The 17,689-nt window shown below is 42.2% G+C and overlaps 1 protein-coding gene across 5 annotated transcripts in view; it reads left to right on the top strand.

The window, feature by feature from the left end:
• The window catches only part of SMARCC1 (SWI/SNF related BAF chromatin remodeling complex subunit C1), a 182,618-nt gene that overhangs the window by 154,332 nt on the left and 10,597 nt on the right, over positions 1-17,689 (top strand). For all 5 annotated transcript variants that reach the window (XR_014250518.1, XM_082411972.1, XM_082411971.1 and 2 more), the window contains exon 26: positions 8,852-9,113. Coding sequence is in view for 4 of the 5 variants with exons in the window: in XM_082411972.1 (XP_082268098.1) it covers positions 8,852-9,113 (262 nt within the window). In the remaining variant the exon portion in view is untranslated. The remainder of the gene's footprint in view (positions 1-8,851; positions 9,114-17,689) is intronic.

Genomic DNA, 17,689 nt, shown 5'->3' with positions numbered 1-17,689 from the left:
GGGGCTTCTCTGGTGGTGCAATGGTTGAGAATCTGCCTGCCAGTGCAGGGGACACGGGTTCAAGCCCTGGTCTGGGAAGATCCCACATGCCGCGGAGCAACTAGGCCTGTGAGCCACAATTACTGAGCCTGCACGTCTGGAGCCTGTGCTCCGTAACAAGAGAAGCCGCGATAATGAGAGGCCCGCGCACCGCGATGAAGAGTGGCCCCCACTTGCCGCAACTAGAGAAAGCCCTCGCACAGAAACGAAGACCCAACACAGCCATAAATATATAAATAAATAAATAAACCCAAAGTTTAAAAAAATAAAATAAAATAAAATAAAATTTGCTCAGTCAGTACTGTCAAACTCTCCTCAAAGATTCCCACATTTCATTGCCACAAAAGTGAATGCAGTCTTCAATTGGATTCAATAACAGTAAGATATCTATAACAAGAGAGGTATTTCTTTTGGATGGTGGGGCCAGTATGTGTCCATAAGCTCTGTTGCATGTGCCCTAGAACAGAGGTGGCCCTCTGGAGCCAACTGGTAGCCTGCTGTCTGGACGTTGCTCTCACTTCAGAGGACCTGTTCATTCCACATTGGATCTAAAGCTTAAACTGTGTTCTTTTCAGGGATGTGTGTGTGTGTGTTAGTCACGTCCTTTTTAATTCTTCTAATTACCTTTTAATTACCTTCTATGTTTTGAAATGACAGATGAAGCTCAGGAAAAAATAGTATAATTGAGGTTAGTTCATTTGTAAACTAGGAAGATTGGGCAAATTTTTCTTTCCAAGATTAATACTTCGATACTAAGGTCAGTTCCCAAAGTAAGGCTGGTTCAGTTAAAAAAAAAAAACACAAAAAACCCACTGAGATAGGTAAGGCAGAGACTAAAATTTCCCTTCAGAGACACAAAGTCTTCATCCAGTAACAGTTCAGCTTTTTATAAAGCAGATCTTGACCTATATTCTGGAGTTCTTACGTAACTGCTGGGCTTCAGCCGACTTGTCCAGACCAATAGTGGCTCAACAAAAACATAGGTTGAGGTCCTCTTCTGGCAACTTCTTAAGTCTAACCTCAGCAAAGTGCTAAATTTCCTGGGAAGAATGGTTAGAAGAAAGCAAAACTTTTCTGAGCATAGCACTTATGGTCAGAATCTTTAGATTCTGTTTTTTTGGTCTGCCTTTTACTTACATTATCTCACTGATTAGTCATCTTGCAGAGCTGGACTTCCAGAGGATTCTCTTGCTGTTTACACCTTGCAACTCCCTTCTGATTATGAGAAGAAGGATATGTTAAACTGAGCCAGGCTTCAGCCTCTTCGGGTACCCTTAGAAAATGAAGAGCCCGCACCAGCCTGTTAGGCCATGGTAGCACCATGTTTCCTCCCTCCTGATAACCCTCAACCACTCACAAAATCGTTCGTTTCAGATCTTCTCCCAAGGGAGACCCTGTGCAAGCCAGCTAACCAACACCGGGGATATAAGCGTTGCCATCTGTTCTTTCCTTTTCTTCTCCTCATCTGGCCGTGCCGCTTGTCTTCATGCTGTGTCCACGGCCTGTCTTCCAGCACCCCATCCGTCTGTGGACATTCCCTACTTGCTACTCCTGATAGCCAGTGAGGCTTCTCACTAGGTTCCACGGAGACTTTTCCCCAAGCTACTCTCTGCTAAGAGGCCAGATTCATAAGCTAATTCTCATGGGTATTCCACCTAGATTTTGCTAATGATAGTATGTAGTATTTATCTATAAAACTGACTATTCCTGAAAGCTAAAATGTTACATTTCCTTAACTTATCGAATGCCTTGGAGTAGTGCTCTCCTACAGAAATACATGAGCCATATATGTAATTTAAAATTTTCTAGTAGCCACGTTAAAAAAAATATATAATTTTGTTTTGTTTTGTTTTGTTTTGTTTTGTTTGGCTGTGTTGGGTCTTCGTTGCTGCGCACGGGCTTTCTCTAGTTGCGTCGAGCGGGGGCTACTCTTCGCTGTGGTGCACAGGCTTCTCATTGAAGTGGCTTCTCTTGTTGCAGAGCACGGGCTCTAGGCGTGCGGACTTCAGTAGTTGTGGCACTCGGGCTCAGTAGTTGTGGCACGTGGGCTCAGTAGTTGTGGCTCGTGGGCTGTAGAGCACAGGCTCGGTAGTTGTGGCACGCAGGCTCGTAGTTGTGGCTCACAGGCTCTAGAGCGCAGGCTCAGTAGTTGTGGCACACGGGCTTAGCTGCTCTGCGGCATGTGGGATCTTCCCAGGCCAGGGATAGAACCTGTGTCTCCTTCATTGGCAGGCTTTTTTTTTTTTTTTTTTTTTTTTTTTAATCAGTCATCAATTTTATACATGTCAGTCCCAATCGCCCAATTCAGCACACCACCATCCCCACCCCACCGCAGTTTTCCCCCCTTGGTGTCCATACGTTTGTTCTCTACATCTGTGTCTCAACTTCTGCCTTGCAACCCAGTTCATCTGTACCATTTTTCTAGGTTCCACATACATGCGTTAATATACGATATTTGTTTTTCTCTTTCTGACTTACTTCACTCTGTATAACAGTCTCTAGATCCATCCACGTCTCAACAAATGACTCAATTTCGTTCCTTTTTATGGCTGAGTAATATTCCATTGTATATATGTACCACAATTTCTTTATCCATTCGTCTGTTGATGGGCATTTAGGTTGCTTCCATGACCTGGCTATTGTAAATAGTGCTGCAATGAACATTCGGGTGCATGTGTCTTTCTGAATTACGGTTTTCTCTGGGTATATGCCCAGTAGTGGGATTGCTGGGTCATATGGTAATTCTATTTTTAGTTTTTTAAGGAACCTCCATACTGTTCTCCATAGTGGCTGTATCAATTTACATTCCCACCAACAGTGCAAGAGGGTTCCCTTTTCTCCACACCCTCTCCAGCATTTGTTGTTTGTAGATTTTCAGATGATGCCCATTCTAACTGGTGTGAGGTGATACCTCATTGTAGTTTTGATTTGCATTTCTCTAATAATTAGTGATGTTGAGCATCTTTTCATGTGCTTCGTGGCCGTCTGTATGTCTTCTTTGGAGAAATGTCTATTTAGGTCTCCTGCCCATTTTTGGATTGGGTTGTTTGTTTCTTTAATATTGAGCTGAATGAGCTGTTTATGTATTTTGGAGATTAATTCTTTGTCCGTTGATTCATTTGCAAATATTTTCTCCCATTCTGAGGGTTGTCTTTTCGTCTTGTTTATGGTTTCCTTTCCTGTGCAAAAGCTTTGAAGTTTCATTAGGTCCCATGTGTTTATTTTTGTTTTTATTTCCATTACTCTAGGAGGTGGATCAAAAAAGATCTTGCTGTGATTTATGTCAAAGAGTGTTCTTCCTATGTTTTCCTCTAAGAGTTTTATAGTGTCCGGTCTTACATTTAGGTCTCGATTCCATTTTGAGTTTATTTTTGTGTATGGTGTTAGGAAGTGTTCTAATTTCATTCTTTTACATGTAGCTGTCCAGTTTTCCCAGCACCACTTATTGAAGCGACTGTCTTTTCTCCATTGTATATCTTTGCCTCCTTTGTCATAGATTAGTTGACCATAGGTGCGTGGGTTTATCTCTGGGCTTTCTATCTTGTTCCATTGATCTATGTTTCTGTTTTTGTGCCAGTACCATATTGTCTTGATTACTGTAGCTTTGTAGTATAGTCTGAAGTCAGGGAGTCTGATTCCTCCAGCTCCGTTTTTTTCCCTCAAGACTGCTTTGGCTATTCGGGGTCTTTTGTGTCTCCATACAAATTTTAAGATGATTTGTTCTAGTTCCGTAAAAAATGCCATTGGTAATTTGATAGGGATTGCATTGAATCTGTAGATTGCTTTGGGTAGTATAGTCATTTTCACAATGTTGATTCTTCCAATCCAAGAACATGGTATATCTCTCCATCTGTTGGTATCACCTTTAATTTCTTTCATCAGTGTCTTATAGTTTTCCGCAAAGAGGTCTTTTGTCTCCCTAGGTAGGTTTATTCCTAGGTATTTTATTCTTTTTGTTGCAGTGGTAAATGGGAGTGTTTCCATAATTTCTCTTTCAGATTTTTCATCATTAGTGTATAGGAATGCAAGAGATTTCTGTGCATTAATTTTGTATCCTGCAGCTTTACCAAATTCATTAATTAGCTCTAGCAGTTTTCTGGTGGCATTTTTAGGATTCTCTATGTATAGTATCATGTCATCTGCAAACAGTGACAGTTTTACTTCTTCTTTTCCAATTTGTATTCCTTTTATTTCCTTTTCTTCTCTGATTGCCGTGGCTAGGACTTCCAGAACTATGTTGAATAATAGTGGTGAGAGTGGACATCCTTGTCTCATTCCTGATCTTAGAGGAAATGCTTTCAGTTTTTCACTGTTGAGAATGATGTTTGCTGTGGGTTTGTCATATTTGGCCTTTATTATGTTGAGGGTAGGTTCCCTCTATGCCCACTTTCTGGAGAGTTTTTATCATAAATGGGTGTTGAATTTTGTCAAAAGCTTATTCTGCATCTATTGAGATGATCATATGGTTTTAATTCTTCAATTTGTTAATATGGTGTATCACATTGATTGATTTGCGTATATTGAAGGATCCTTGCATCCCTGGGATAAATCCCACTTGATCGTGGTGTATGATCCTTTTAATGTGTTGTTGGATTCTGTTTGCTAGTATTTTGTTGAGGATTTTTGCATCTATATTCATCAATGATATCGGTCTGTAATTTTCTTTTTTTGTAGTATCTTTGTCTGGTTTTGGTATCAGGGTGATGGTGGCCTCATAGAATGAGTTTGGGAGTGTTCCTTCCTCTGCAATTTTTTGGACGAGTTTGAGAAGGATAGGTGTTAGTTCTTCTCTGAATGTTTGATAGAATTCACCTGTGAAGCCATCTGGTCCTGGACTTTTGTTTGTTAGAAGATTTTTAATCACAGATTCAATTTCATTACTTGTGATTGGTCTGTTCATATTTTCTGTTTCTTCCTGGTTCAGTCTTGGAAGGTTATACCTTTCTAAGAATTTGTCCATTTCTTCCAGGTTGTCCATTTTATTGGCATAGAGTTGCTTGTAGTAGTCTCTTAGGATGCTTTGTATTTCTGCAGTGTCTGTTGTAACTTCTCCTTTTTCATTTCTGATTTTATTGATTTGAGTCCTCTCCCTCTTTTTCTTGATGAGTCTGGCTAATGGCTTATCAATTTTGTTTATCTTCTCAAAGAACCAGCTTTTAGTTTTATTGATCTTTGCTATTGTTTTCTTTGTTTCTATTTCATTTATTTCCGCTCTGATCTTTATGATTTCTTTCCTTCTGCTAACTTTGGGTTTTGTTTGTTCTTCTTTCTCTAGTTTCTTTAGGTGTAAGGTTAGATTGTTTACTTGAGATTTTTCTTATTTCTTTAGGTAGGCTTTTATAAACTTCCGTCTTAGAACTGCTTTTGCTGCATCCCATAGGTTTTGGGTCGTCATGTTTTCATTGTCATTTGTCTGTAGGTATTTTTTGATTTCCTCTTTGATTTCTTCAGTGATCTCTTGGTTATTTAGTAACGTATTGTTTAGCCTCCATGTGTTTGTGTTTTTTACGTTTTTTTCCCTGTAATTCATTTCTAATCTCATAGCGTTGTGGTCAGAAAAGATGCTTGATATGATTTCAATTTTTTAAAATTTACTGAGGCTTGATTTGTGACCCAAGATGTGATCTATCCTGGAGAATGTTCCATGCGCGCTTGAGAAAAAAGTGTAATGTGTTGTTTTTGGATGGAATGTCCTATGAATATCAATTAAATCTATCTGGTCTATTGTGTCATTTAAAGCTTCTGTTTCCTTATTTATTTTCATTTTGGATGATCTGTCCATTGGTGTAAATGAGGTGTTAAAGTCCCCCACTATGCTTGTGTTACTGTCAATTTCCTCTTTTATAGCTGTTAGCAGTTGCCTTATGTATTAAGGTGCTCCTATGTTGGGTGCATATATATTTATAATTGTTATATCTTCTTCTTGGATTGATCCCTTGATCATTATGTAGTGTCCTTCCTTGTCTCTTGTAACATTCTTTATTTTAAAGTCTATTTTATCTGATATGAGTATAGCTACTCCAGCTTTCTTTTGATTTCCATTTGCATGGAATATCTTTTTCCATCCCCTCACTTTCAGTCTGTATGTGTCCCTAGGTCTAAAGTGGGTCTCTTGTAGACAGCATATATATGGGTCTTGTTTTTGTATCCATTCAGCAAGCCTGTGTCTTTTGGTTGGAGCATTTAATCCATTCACGTTTAAGGTAATTATCGAATGTATGTTCCTATGACCATTTTCTTAATTGTTTTGGGTTTGTTTTTGTAGGTCCTTTTCTTCTCTTGTGTTTCCCACTTAGAGAAGTTCCTTTAGCATTTGTTGTAGAGCTGGTTTGGTGGTGCTGAATTCTCTTAGCTTTTGCTTGTCTGTAAAGCTTTTGATTTTTCCATCAAATCTAAATGAGATCCTTGCCGGGTAGAGTAATCTTGGTTGTAGGTTCTTCCCTTTCATCACTTTAAGTATATCATGCCACTCCCTTCTGGCTTGCAGAGTTTCTGCTGAGAAATCAGCTGTTAACCTTATGGGAGTTCCCTTGTATGTTATTTGTCATTTTTCCCTTGCTGCTTTCAATAATTTTTCTTTGTCTTTAATTTTTGCCACTTTGATTGCTATGTGTCTCGGCGTGTTTCTCCTTGGGTTTATCCTGCCTGGGACTCTCTGTGCTTCCTGGACTTGGGTGGCTATTTCCTTTCCCATGTTAGGGAAGTTTTCGACTATAATCCCTTCAAATATTTTCTCTGGTCCTTCCTCTCTCTCTTCTCCTTCTGGGACCCCTATAATGCGAATGTTGTTGCGTTTAATGTTGTCCCAGAGGTCTCTTAGGTTGTCTTCATTTCTTTTCATTCTTTTTTCTTTAGTCTGTTCCGCAGCAGTGAATTCCACCATTCTGTCTTCCAGGTCACTTATCCGTTCTTCTGCCTCAGTTATTCTGCTATTGATTCCTTCTAGTGTAGTTTTCATTTCAGTTATTGTATTGGTCATCTCTGTTTGTCTGTTCTTTAATTCTTCTAGGTCTTTGTTAATCATTTCTTGCATCTTCTCGATCTTTGCCTCCATTCTTATTCCGAGGTCCTGGATCATCTTTACTATCATTATTCTGAATTCTTTTTCTGGAAGGTTGCCTATCTCCACTTCACTTAGTTATTTTTCTGGGGTTTTTTCTTGTTCCTTCATCTGGTATATAGCCCTCTGCCTTTTCATCTTGTCTATCTTTCTGTAAATGTGGTTTTTGTTCCACAGGCTGCAGGATTGTAGTTTTTCTTGCTTCTGCTGTCTGCCCTCTGGTGGTTGAGGCTATCTAAGAGGCTTGATGGGAGGCTCTGGTGGTGGGTAGAGCTGACTGTTGCTGTGGTGGTCAGAGCTCAGTAAAACTTTAATCCACTTGACTGTTGATGGGTGGGGCTGGGTTCCCTCCCTGTTGGTTGTTTTGCCTGAGGCAACCCAACACTGGAGCCTACCTGGGCTCTTTGGTGGGGCTAATGGCAGACTCTGGGAGGGCTCACGCCAAGGAGTACTTCCCAGAACCTCCGACACCAGTGTCCTTGTCCCCACGGTGAAACAGAGCCAGCCCCCGCCTCTGCAGGAGACCCTCCAACACCAGCATTTAGGTCTGGTTCAGTTTCCCCTGGGGTCACTGCTCCTTCCCCTGGGTCCCGATGCGCACACTATTCCGTGTGCGCCCTCCAAGAGTGGGGTCTCTGTTTCCCCCAGTCCTGTCGAAGTCCTGCAGTCAATTCCCACTAGGCTTCAAAGTCTGATTCTCTATGAATTCCTCCTCGCATTCCTGGACCCCCAGGTTGGGAAGCCTGACGTGGGGCTCAGAACCTTCACTCCAGTGGGTGGACTTCTGTGGTATAAGTGTTCGCCAGTCTGTGAGTCACCCACCCAGCAGTTATAGGATTTGATTTTACTCTGATTGCGCCCCTCCTACTGTCTCACTGTGGCTTCTCCTCTGTCCTTGGACGTGGGGTATCCTCCTTGGTGAAGTCCAGTGTCTTCCTGTCGATGATTGTCCAGCAGCCAGTTGTGATTCTGGTGTTCTCGCAAGAGGGAGTGAGAGCACGTCCTTCTACTCCGCCATCTTGGTTCTTTCGGCAGGCGTTTTCTTAACCACTGCGCCACCAGGGAAGCCCCCAGAAAGATTATCTTGAATATTGAAATGCTTATTTTCTTCAAACCACGATTCATGTAAGTTTTTATTTAGGCTTCTAAAATATGCTGTGAAAGTGTCACCCAGTATAATTTTGGGTACTTGGAAGCTAAGATTTACAATGGTACCGTCAAAGTTCCATATAGAAAATGTGTATCTTTGCAGCTAAGGCCACGTCCACTCATCCAGAGGATATTTAACTCTGGTGTCACATTCTAAAATAGTAACCAAAAGGCTCACATGCAGAAGAGAGCACCTGGAAATGTTGGTTGGACTTGAAATACTAGTATCTAAGGAACTATTAAGAGGACAGGAGAGGCTCGTTTCACCTGGGGAAGAGTAAGGCAGTCATGGAAACTGTTTTTTAAATATCTGAAGGCCTGCCAAACAGAGGGAATTACAAGTGTCCTGAGTACAATAGCCCCCCACCAGGTGAAGGTTCCAGGGAAAGGCAGACTTTATACTTAACATAGAGAAGAACTTGACTTCATTCTACTCAGGAAATAATGCCTTTTCTCTCACTGTGGTTGTTTCAGGAGAGGAGGTGACTATGTAACTGTGATGAGGTATTGGGAGCTTAGGCATCATGTAGATATCCTGTGTTGGCATCCATTCCTGAAAGCCTCTCCTGGTTTCATTTCTCTTCCCCTTCCTTTTCTTAACAGTTAGAACAACAGAGGCAGCAGTTGCTTACTGAACGCCAGAACTTCCACATGGAACAGCTGAAATACGCTGAGTTGCGAGCCCGACAGCAAATGGAACAGCAGCAGCATGGGCAGAACCCTCAACAGGCACACCAGCACTCAGGAGGACCTGGCCTGGCACCACTGGGAGCAGCAGGGCACCCTGGCATGATGCCTCATCAGCAGCCCCCTCCCTACCCTCTGATGCACCACCAGATGCCGCCGCCTCATCCACCCCAGCCAGGTGAGAGGAAGGCTCTGCTCACCACTCAGTCTGGGGTCATCCCTGTGGCACAGAGCATCAGAGGGGCAACCCACACTGTTGGTGATTTCTGACTAAAACTGTTCAGAATGTCCATTATCATCTAGGATATTACACAAGTGAATCTGGTTTTATAGCCATCACCACATAATGCCTGCCATGTTCTCTTTCCAGGATCCTCTTGGCATTATGCCTTTTTCTTGGGTGGGTCGGCAGTATATCCCAGAGATCCTTAAAAATTCATCCTTGGATTGTCTACATTTTTTATTTTAATTTATAGACATTTTCAAAGATAGACACACACAAAAAGAATAGCACAATGAACTCTTATGATAGCGATCATCACCTTTCTGCCATTCTTAACTTTTTGTTATAGAAATCTTCTACTATAGACAAAAGTAGAGAGAATAGCATAATAATCCCCCAAATACCTATTGCACAGCTTCAAAATTATCAACATTTTATCTCTTCCTCCTCACTTTGGTGTTAGAGAGAGACTTCAAAACGTATCTCTAACCAATGGAAATCTTATTCTTTAACATAACCTACTATATTACACCCAACAAAAGTAACCGTAATTCCTAATAACATAAATTAAATGTCTTTGAATGCTTCATTTGTTTGAATTCGCTAATAGTTCTCTTAAATCTATTTTAATGTGTTAACAATTCACCCTCCCTTTTTTTCTTCTTTTTTAAAATGCCATTCATGTGTTGAAGACATCAGGGTCTTCCGCCCATGGCTGTGCCCGATCGTGCACTCAAAGTGCATGGTGTCATTTCACATATCCTTCCCCCTCCTTTCCTCCCTCCCACATGTCTCCCATAAATAAACCACAGGGTGGCGCTGGATATTTTAGCAGGTCCAAGTTCACTTTGGCGGTGCAGGCATTTTTCCTGTAATGTTGGTTCTTTCTTGGTGGCGTTCAGATTGGTCAGTGGTTCTGGTGTTTCAGAGTTCCCCATTAGACTCAGTTAAGATTTTACCTGCCATTGAGAGTTGCTTCCTAGATCAGTTATTTTATCAAGTGTTACAAAATGGTAAGATTTCTAAATTTATTATTCCATCTGCATTTATTTATATTTCTTCTACATTTATTAGCAGTGATTCTTTTATTTAAAAAGCTTTTCTTCACCAATCATTTAGTTACCCTGAAAATCAGTCCTTACAGGAAAGGCTGGATAAATGCTTGATCCTTTCCCTTTATTTATCAGTTACCTTAATAATGAGTTCAACCCCTCTGCCAAGTCACCCCCCACACACACAGTCTCCAAAGGTTACCAATAAGGGTTTTTTTTCTGTTGTGTGTGTATGTTTTTAGTATTGTGAATTTATATATTTTTATGAGTTTCAATCTATTATGGACCTTACTCATTTTCATGCTCAAATTGTCCCATCTTTTAGCTCACAGGTTCCCCTTCAGGTTGGCAACTATTCACCACGTTTTAACAACCTTGAAAGTCAAGCTCACTATTCTTTCAAACTTAACTACTGACATCATTAAACCTAAAATATACCTTTAATTTCAGCATTCCCCCCCCAACCCCCTGCAATATTCCTTCCCTTCCTAGAGGGTAATATGTATGGCTGTGTGCTGTGTATTATATTGCTTTGGTAACAGTCTTCCTGTAAGATTTTTATAGGTACTTTATAATCATGTGTCAGGTGCCTGCCAGAGCCAGAATTTGTGCTTTCTGGGGAGGGATGCAAGTTCTCTGGCCAGGGCGTGTAGAGGTGAGCTGAAATAAAAATAGAAAGACCCTTGGAGGCCTGAGAAGATTCCCAACATGACTAATGTCAGTTGCCCTGACTTCCTCAAATGACAGAATTTCTAAATCTCATGGAAATAACCAGGCATGTTTGCCTGAGGAAGCCATGACAGAAAAAACTATGATCTGACAACTTGTGTTACCAACATGAATTTTTAATTTACAACCCCAAACATGTTTAGATATTAGTTCTTATTGCCTTGACCCAAAAATGGGGCTAGGTTGACTTTGGGAAGCATTCATTTTCATACACACGCTCACACACACACTCTCACACACACTATTAAATTGCAGTTGTGGAATTTGCTACCATCATCCGACTTGCCACTTGATCTAAATGACATTTGTGGAGATAGTTTTAGAAGTCTGCCAGGCTCATGACACAGGATACTTTATTTCTCAGTTTTCCTGTCTGTCTGCTTGAGTGGATCTTAAAACCTCTCTGTGAGATCTAATTTTCTTCCAAGTTAAAAGATATGAATGCTTAACAGAGTGATGATCACAAAGTGATTTTTCAAAAACAGTTATTTTAAAAATTTAATTCCTAAAACTCTTGGGATAAATGTTTAGGAGGGGGTTCGCCGTGGCTCCTTGGTATTTGGTTCTTAATGGTGCTAAAGCATCATCATCCACAGTAACTGTTCACAGAGAACTTCTCAGGAGTTCCACCATCTGCATTTAGAAAAGATACCCTTCTACCTTTTTTTCTAAATTACATCCTGGTGAGAACAGGTGTTTGTATGCCAGGCCCTTCACCCCCAGTATCTTTGCTTACTTCTTATTGTCCTGCCTTTACAGTTGAAGAGCTGGTGCATGCCAAGGCCACGTCGCCTTGCTGCATGGTGGAGCCAGGATTCATACTGGGCTCCTTCTATTCCAAGATGATGTCACGATGCCACCTCCCATGATGGAGGACCAAGGGGGTTTAGAGCAGACTCAGTTACAGCTCTTTTAGGGAGATAGTGGTAAAAAACTAGGGTTCATAAAATAGCCTTTAGAATAAAAATAGGTTTTGTTTCTCTTTTTACTTTCTCACAGAGATAGGCTTTTCTTAAGTGAATTTTAAAGAAAATGATCATTGTGTGTATGATGAGAGTGTTTTTTAAAATCTATTTTAAAGAACTATTCTTCCTTCCTCCCTCCCTTCCTCCTTCCCTCCCTTTTTTTTTGGCCACGCCGTGCGGTGGTGTGGGATTTTAGTCCCCCCAGCCAGGGATCAAACCTGCGCCCCCTGCAGTGGAAGCGCGGAGTCTTAATCACTGGACCTCCAGAGAAGTCCTTCTTTTCTTAAACATTTTTTATTGAAATGTAATGTACATATGGAAAAATACACAAGCCATAAGTATTTTGCTTGATGATTTTTAACAAAGAGAATATACCTGTGTAACCAGTACCCAGAAGCCCCCTCATGCCCATTTCAGTCTCCTCCCTGCCCTTGGGTAACAACTGTCCCGATGTCTAACATCATACACTAGTTGGGCTGGGGTTTTTGGGGGGTTTTTTTTTTGGTTTCTTGTGGGGGCTGCGTTGGGTCTTCGTTGCTGCGCGCGGCCTTCTCTAGTTGTGGCAAGTGGGGGCTACTCTTCATTGCGGTGCACAGGCTTCTCATTGCAGTGGCTTCCCTTGTTGCAGAGCACAGGCTCTAGGCGCGTGGGCTTCAGCAGTCGCGGCGTGTGGTCTCAGTAGTTGTGGCACGCGGGCTCTAGGGCGTGAGGGCTTCAGTAGTGTAGCATGCGGTGTCTAGAGTGCAGGCTCAGTAGTTGTGGTGCACGGTCTTAGTTGCTCCTCAGCATGTGGGATCTTCCTGGACCAGGGATCGAACCTGTGTCCCCGGCATTGGCAGGCAGATTCTTAACCACTGCACCACCAGGGAAGTCCCTGGGCTGGTTTTGAATGTTATCTGGATGGAATCACATACTGATCTTTGTTTGTTTGCCTTCTTTCACTCAACACTGTGTGAGCTGCATCTGCATTGTTGTGACTGGTCATAGATTTGTTCTTTCTTCTTGCTGTACGTGTCTACTATGGGGCTCTACCATGATTTATTAATCCGTTCTCCTTTGATGGACATTTGATTCATTTCCATTTTAGTTATTACGAATAGTTACTCCTGCTGTGAACATGCATGTGCACATGTCTTTTGGAGACATAGGTATACATTTCTGTTGCATGCGCCCCTAAGTGGTGGAATTTGTTATGTGCCTAGAATGGGTCTTAGGATATCCATGTATTCACATTAGTTGATGCTGCCAAAATTTTGCCAAAATGGTAATGCCAGTTTACATTCTCTCTAGCAGTGTATGAGAGTTCCAGCAGCTCAAGGTAATCATTTTTCATAGTCTCCCCTTTTGTGAGATTGTTTCGGAGTTTGAATGTAAAAATCAGGTGTGTTGGAAAGTAAAATGAAGAAAAATAAATTGAACCCACTAATTAAAAGCTTTCTTAATATCGACAGATCAGAAAAGGCTGATTGTATTGTAACAGCTGAGTCTTGTACACCATATTTTAGAAATTGGCTAAAGAGGCCTTATATATTAAAGCAAGTGAGGGAGTCTGTAGTGTTTTAGGTGGAGAAGAGCTTTAGTCTCTTATTTGCCACAGGTATAAGTTAATAAATGTGAGCATGGTCCTTCCAACTAATATTTCCTAGGTTCTAGAAAAGTTAGCGGGCCACAGCATTTATGTTAGGAGCTGAGGGTAATTATCCAGGTCAGTTTGCTAGGTTTTGTTGTTTGGTCAGAATTTATGGTGTGTGAAGGAAGGAGAAAGATCAACCTCTGAAAGCCAGCAAGGTTGGGGAAATGGTGAGAAGAAGGTTAAGACAGATTTGTTACTGAGTGGTGAATTTGTCCAGCTCTCTGACTTCGTAGAATTTAAATAATTTTGTAGGTAAATCACATGTAATCTTTCTCCACATAACTGGCCATCAGTTAGTGGTAGAGCCCATTAAAATATGGCTCATTGTTGTGAATCTGCCAGACTGTCAAACATGTATGGGCCCAGGCACCAGCAGGGCTAGTATAAACTGACACCTGTACATATTCCATTTAGTTTGTACCTCTGCAGTCTTCCCCTCCACCCCTCTAATTCATTCAAATGCTTAGAATTTTTGTATAGAGAGTACCATCTGTATGCTGCTCTCTTCCTGGGCTTTTATTATTTGGTCCGACTCCTAACTCACCTGGGAGCTCCAGCTTTTTGTAGGTTTTGTTCTTATCTGCGATAAAGTGTCCCAAGTTGATTTGTTTCCACCAAACAGATAGTCAAAGGAAGAATCTATAGTATAAAGTTGGCAAATGGAAACTGGAGGTGGCCATAGCCATCCTTATACCACCCTTAGGTTTTGTTGATCTTCATAAAATACACAGCACTACATGTCGTCTTTTCATTTAAATTGAAAAACAGTTCATTTCATGAAGTTATTCCTAAATTAAAGGCTTATTAGTTCTTCCTGTAAGACTGCCATTCTAAATGGCACAAGGTGAATAGTCATGATAGCCATCAGTTCTTGAGCACATGCATGGTATCCCTTGCCCACACCCTGGACCATTGTATTCATGACAGCACATGGGGAACCAAGGAGAGTGGCCTGGGTAGTGGCTGCTGTTTCCTGAGATGTTCTTGATTGTGAGCAAGGAGAACACTTCTGACTGCAGGGGGTACCCTCCAGGGGCCTTGGCACCTACAGTCATCCCTCAGTATCCACCAGGGATTGGTTCCAGGAGCCCCATTGGGGGAATGCATGAGTATCCATGGATTCTCAAGTCTCTTATATAAAATGGCACTGTACAGCGAATTCAGTCGGCCCTCTATATCCGTGGATGCAGATCCCATGGATACAGAGGAACGGAGGGCCAGGTGTATTTACAGGAAGATTACCTAAAAATCTAGTATGTAAGTGCAGTGTAAGCTCTGCCCTCCCCTTGGGCTTTTGAACCTAGTTGCAGGGCAGGAATAAAGAGGTAGACATAGAGAATGGACTTGATGACGTGGGGTGGGAGGGCGAAGCTGGGGCAAAGTGATAGTAGCATCCACGTATATACACTACCGAATGTACAGTAGTTGGCTGGTGGGAAGCAACAGCATAGCACAGGGAGATCAGCTTGGTGCTTTGCGATGACCTAGAGGGGTGGGATAGGGAGGATGGGAGGGAGGCTCAAGAGGGAGGGGGTATGGGGACATGTGTATGCATATGGCTGATTCGCTTTGTTGTACAACAGAAACTAACACAGTATTGTGAAGCAATTATACTCCAATAAAGTTCTATTAAAAAAAATAGTAAATGAGGCACTCTTGAGTATTCATGCCTCATGGATCTGCAGTGAGCCACCTGCATTGGGGAAGCCTTTGTTATGTGTCTCTGTGTGTGAAAAGCAGAGAGAAAAGGACATGTTGGTTTAAATATCTTTATGGTTTCCTCATTAATAATATAAGAATTTTTAGAAGTGCCTAAGAAAAATCAGAGTAGGAATTGATCTGATTTGATGAGAAATCAGGGATGGTAGAGATGTTTTAATAATAAAACTAGAATATTTTGCATCAGTTAGTAAATATTGGTTGTTCAAGGAAATTTCAAGGAAGGCATTAGGCACTTGACTTTTAAGCCCCCAAGTTAGACCCACTTACAGAACCCTCCCCGTGGGAAATACTACTTAGGAAAGGATTACAACCACTCATCACTTCCCAGCCTCCCCTCTCCACCCAACTCAGAGCCCCACACTGAAAAGGGAAAAGGACTAGCTCGTCACATAGCCAAGTCTTTATTATCTGCAGTGCCTTTGGTCCTGTTTGCATGATGTGATAACAAGGCTGCTGTGCCACTTTCCGGAGTAGCAGGTTATCCTCACAGAGAGAACAGTGAGGGCACAGTCTTCAACAAAGAGCGTCTGTGCCCCCCGGAAGCTGCTGCAGGAGGAGCAATCTCCAAGGAGCCTGGGCTTCCCCTCGCTTGGACCCGATTGTTATTTCTGTTCTCTGGGGGACTCAGCCAGAGAGTGTGCCATGGATGGTTAGAAATAGCAATGAAATGTGCTTAAGATTGGAAATTCATAGGTTCCCTTTCCTAGTTTTGTGTTCCTTACCCACCTGCCTCTCCCATCCCAAAGAATAAAAATAAAATCCTTAATATTCTATTAGGCATGGTGGCCGTAACGCTTTAGTATAAGATCTAATAAACCTGAGAGTGTGAGGGATTTTTCCACTAGGCAAAGCCTAATTTTAGCAAACCTTTCCATTTTTCAGGCTTTAAGATGCCTGCTGTTTAAAAAAAAAAAAAAAAAAAAAGCTTCTATGTAGGTCAGACTCCCACCAGTATATGCTTTGATACTGCTGTTCTGAAGCCACATCTCTCTATCTCTCACCTTCCTCTACTGGAAAAGGAAACACCTGAATTTTTTTTTAATGGAAAGTACATATACACACCCTTTATTTTGTTTGGTAAGGCCTGCTCTGGTTCATTTTAGGTATCTGTAGGTCAGACTTCTTCATGTTTATTAAGAGTTAATGGAAATGCCTTCAGACATTGTCATCCATTTAAAAGTGGTGAGGGGCTTCCCTGGTGGTACAGTGGTTAAGAATCTGCCTGCCAATGCAGGGGACATGGGTTCAAGCCCTGGTCTGGGAAGATCCCACATGCCGTGGAGCAGCTAAGCCCGTGCGCCACAACTACTGAGCCTGCACTCTAGAGCCTGCAAGCCACAACTACTGAGCCCACACGCCACGACTACTGAAGCCTGCGTACCTAGAGCCCATGCTCCGCAACAAGAGAAGCCACCCCAATGAGAAGCCTGCATACCGCAATGAAGAGTAGCCCCCGCTTGCCACAACTAGAGAAAGCCTGCATGCAGCAACGAAGACCCAACACAGCCAAAAATAAATAAATAAAAATAAATAAATTAAAAAAAAAAAAAAAGTGGTGAGACCTATATCAGAAACCAGAAAACCCAAGGACATTTAGATTTCAAAAGGACAGGGGTTGGGTTTCCCTGGTGGCGCAGTGGTTAAGAATCCACCTGCCAGTGCAGGGGACACGGGTTCAAGCCCTGGTCCGGGAAGATCCCACATGCCGCGGAGCAACTGAGCCCGTGCACCACAACTGCTGAGCCTGCGCTCTAGAGCCCGTGAGCCACAACTACTGAGCCTGCGTGTCACAACTGCTGAGTCCATGCACCGCAACAAGAGAAGCCACTGCAATGAGAAGCCCACACACCACAACAGAGAGTAGCCCCCACTCGCCACAACTAGAGAAAACCCGCGCGCAGCAACGAAGACCCAACACAGTCAAAAACAAAATAAATAAATTTATTTTAAAAAAAGAGAGAAATCGGCTTTTCCACAGAAAGAAATACCCTTTTAAGGCAGGGTGGTGTAAAGGAAAGGAGAATGAGCCTCACGGTCAGACAGCTCAGTCTCTTGTTCCTTGTGACTTTCAACCAAATTCCATAGACTCTCTGAGACTTAGTTTCCTTATCTTGAAACTGGGCCCTTAACTTCAGTCTTCCTAACAACCTGAAGGATTCCATGAGACAACTGTCTTTGCCTGGGAAGTGACAGGCCGCAGCTCAGAGCAACATTCTGTCCCCTCCTTGTCCTCTAAATCCACTGCCATAGGCACACCAGCACCTCTGGATGGCACAGGGACATTGCCTCACTCTTGGTGCTTCTTGCTTTCCTGAGAAATGTTTGTCTGTGCAGGGTCCCACAGTGGAAGTAAACTGTTTTTCTTCTAGTTCTTCCTTTTTGCTTCCACCTTTCCCAAGGAGCCATTGTCCTCTCATACCTTAAATACCC

Source organism: Balaenoptera physalus (assembly GCF_965194825.1).
Source record: "Balaenoptera physalus genome assembly, chromosome: 11".
In the NCBI taxonomy this organism is placed as follows: domain Eukaryota; kingdom Metazoa; phylum Chordata; class Mammalia; order Artiodactyla; family Balaenopteridae; genus Balaenoptera; species Balaenoptera physalus.
Note: the sequence above shows the minus strand (reverse complement) of the source record. Positions and strands in the feature narration are given on the sequence as shown.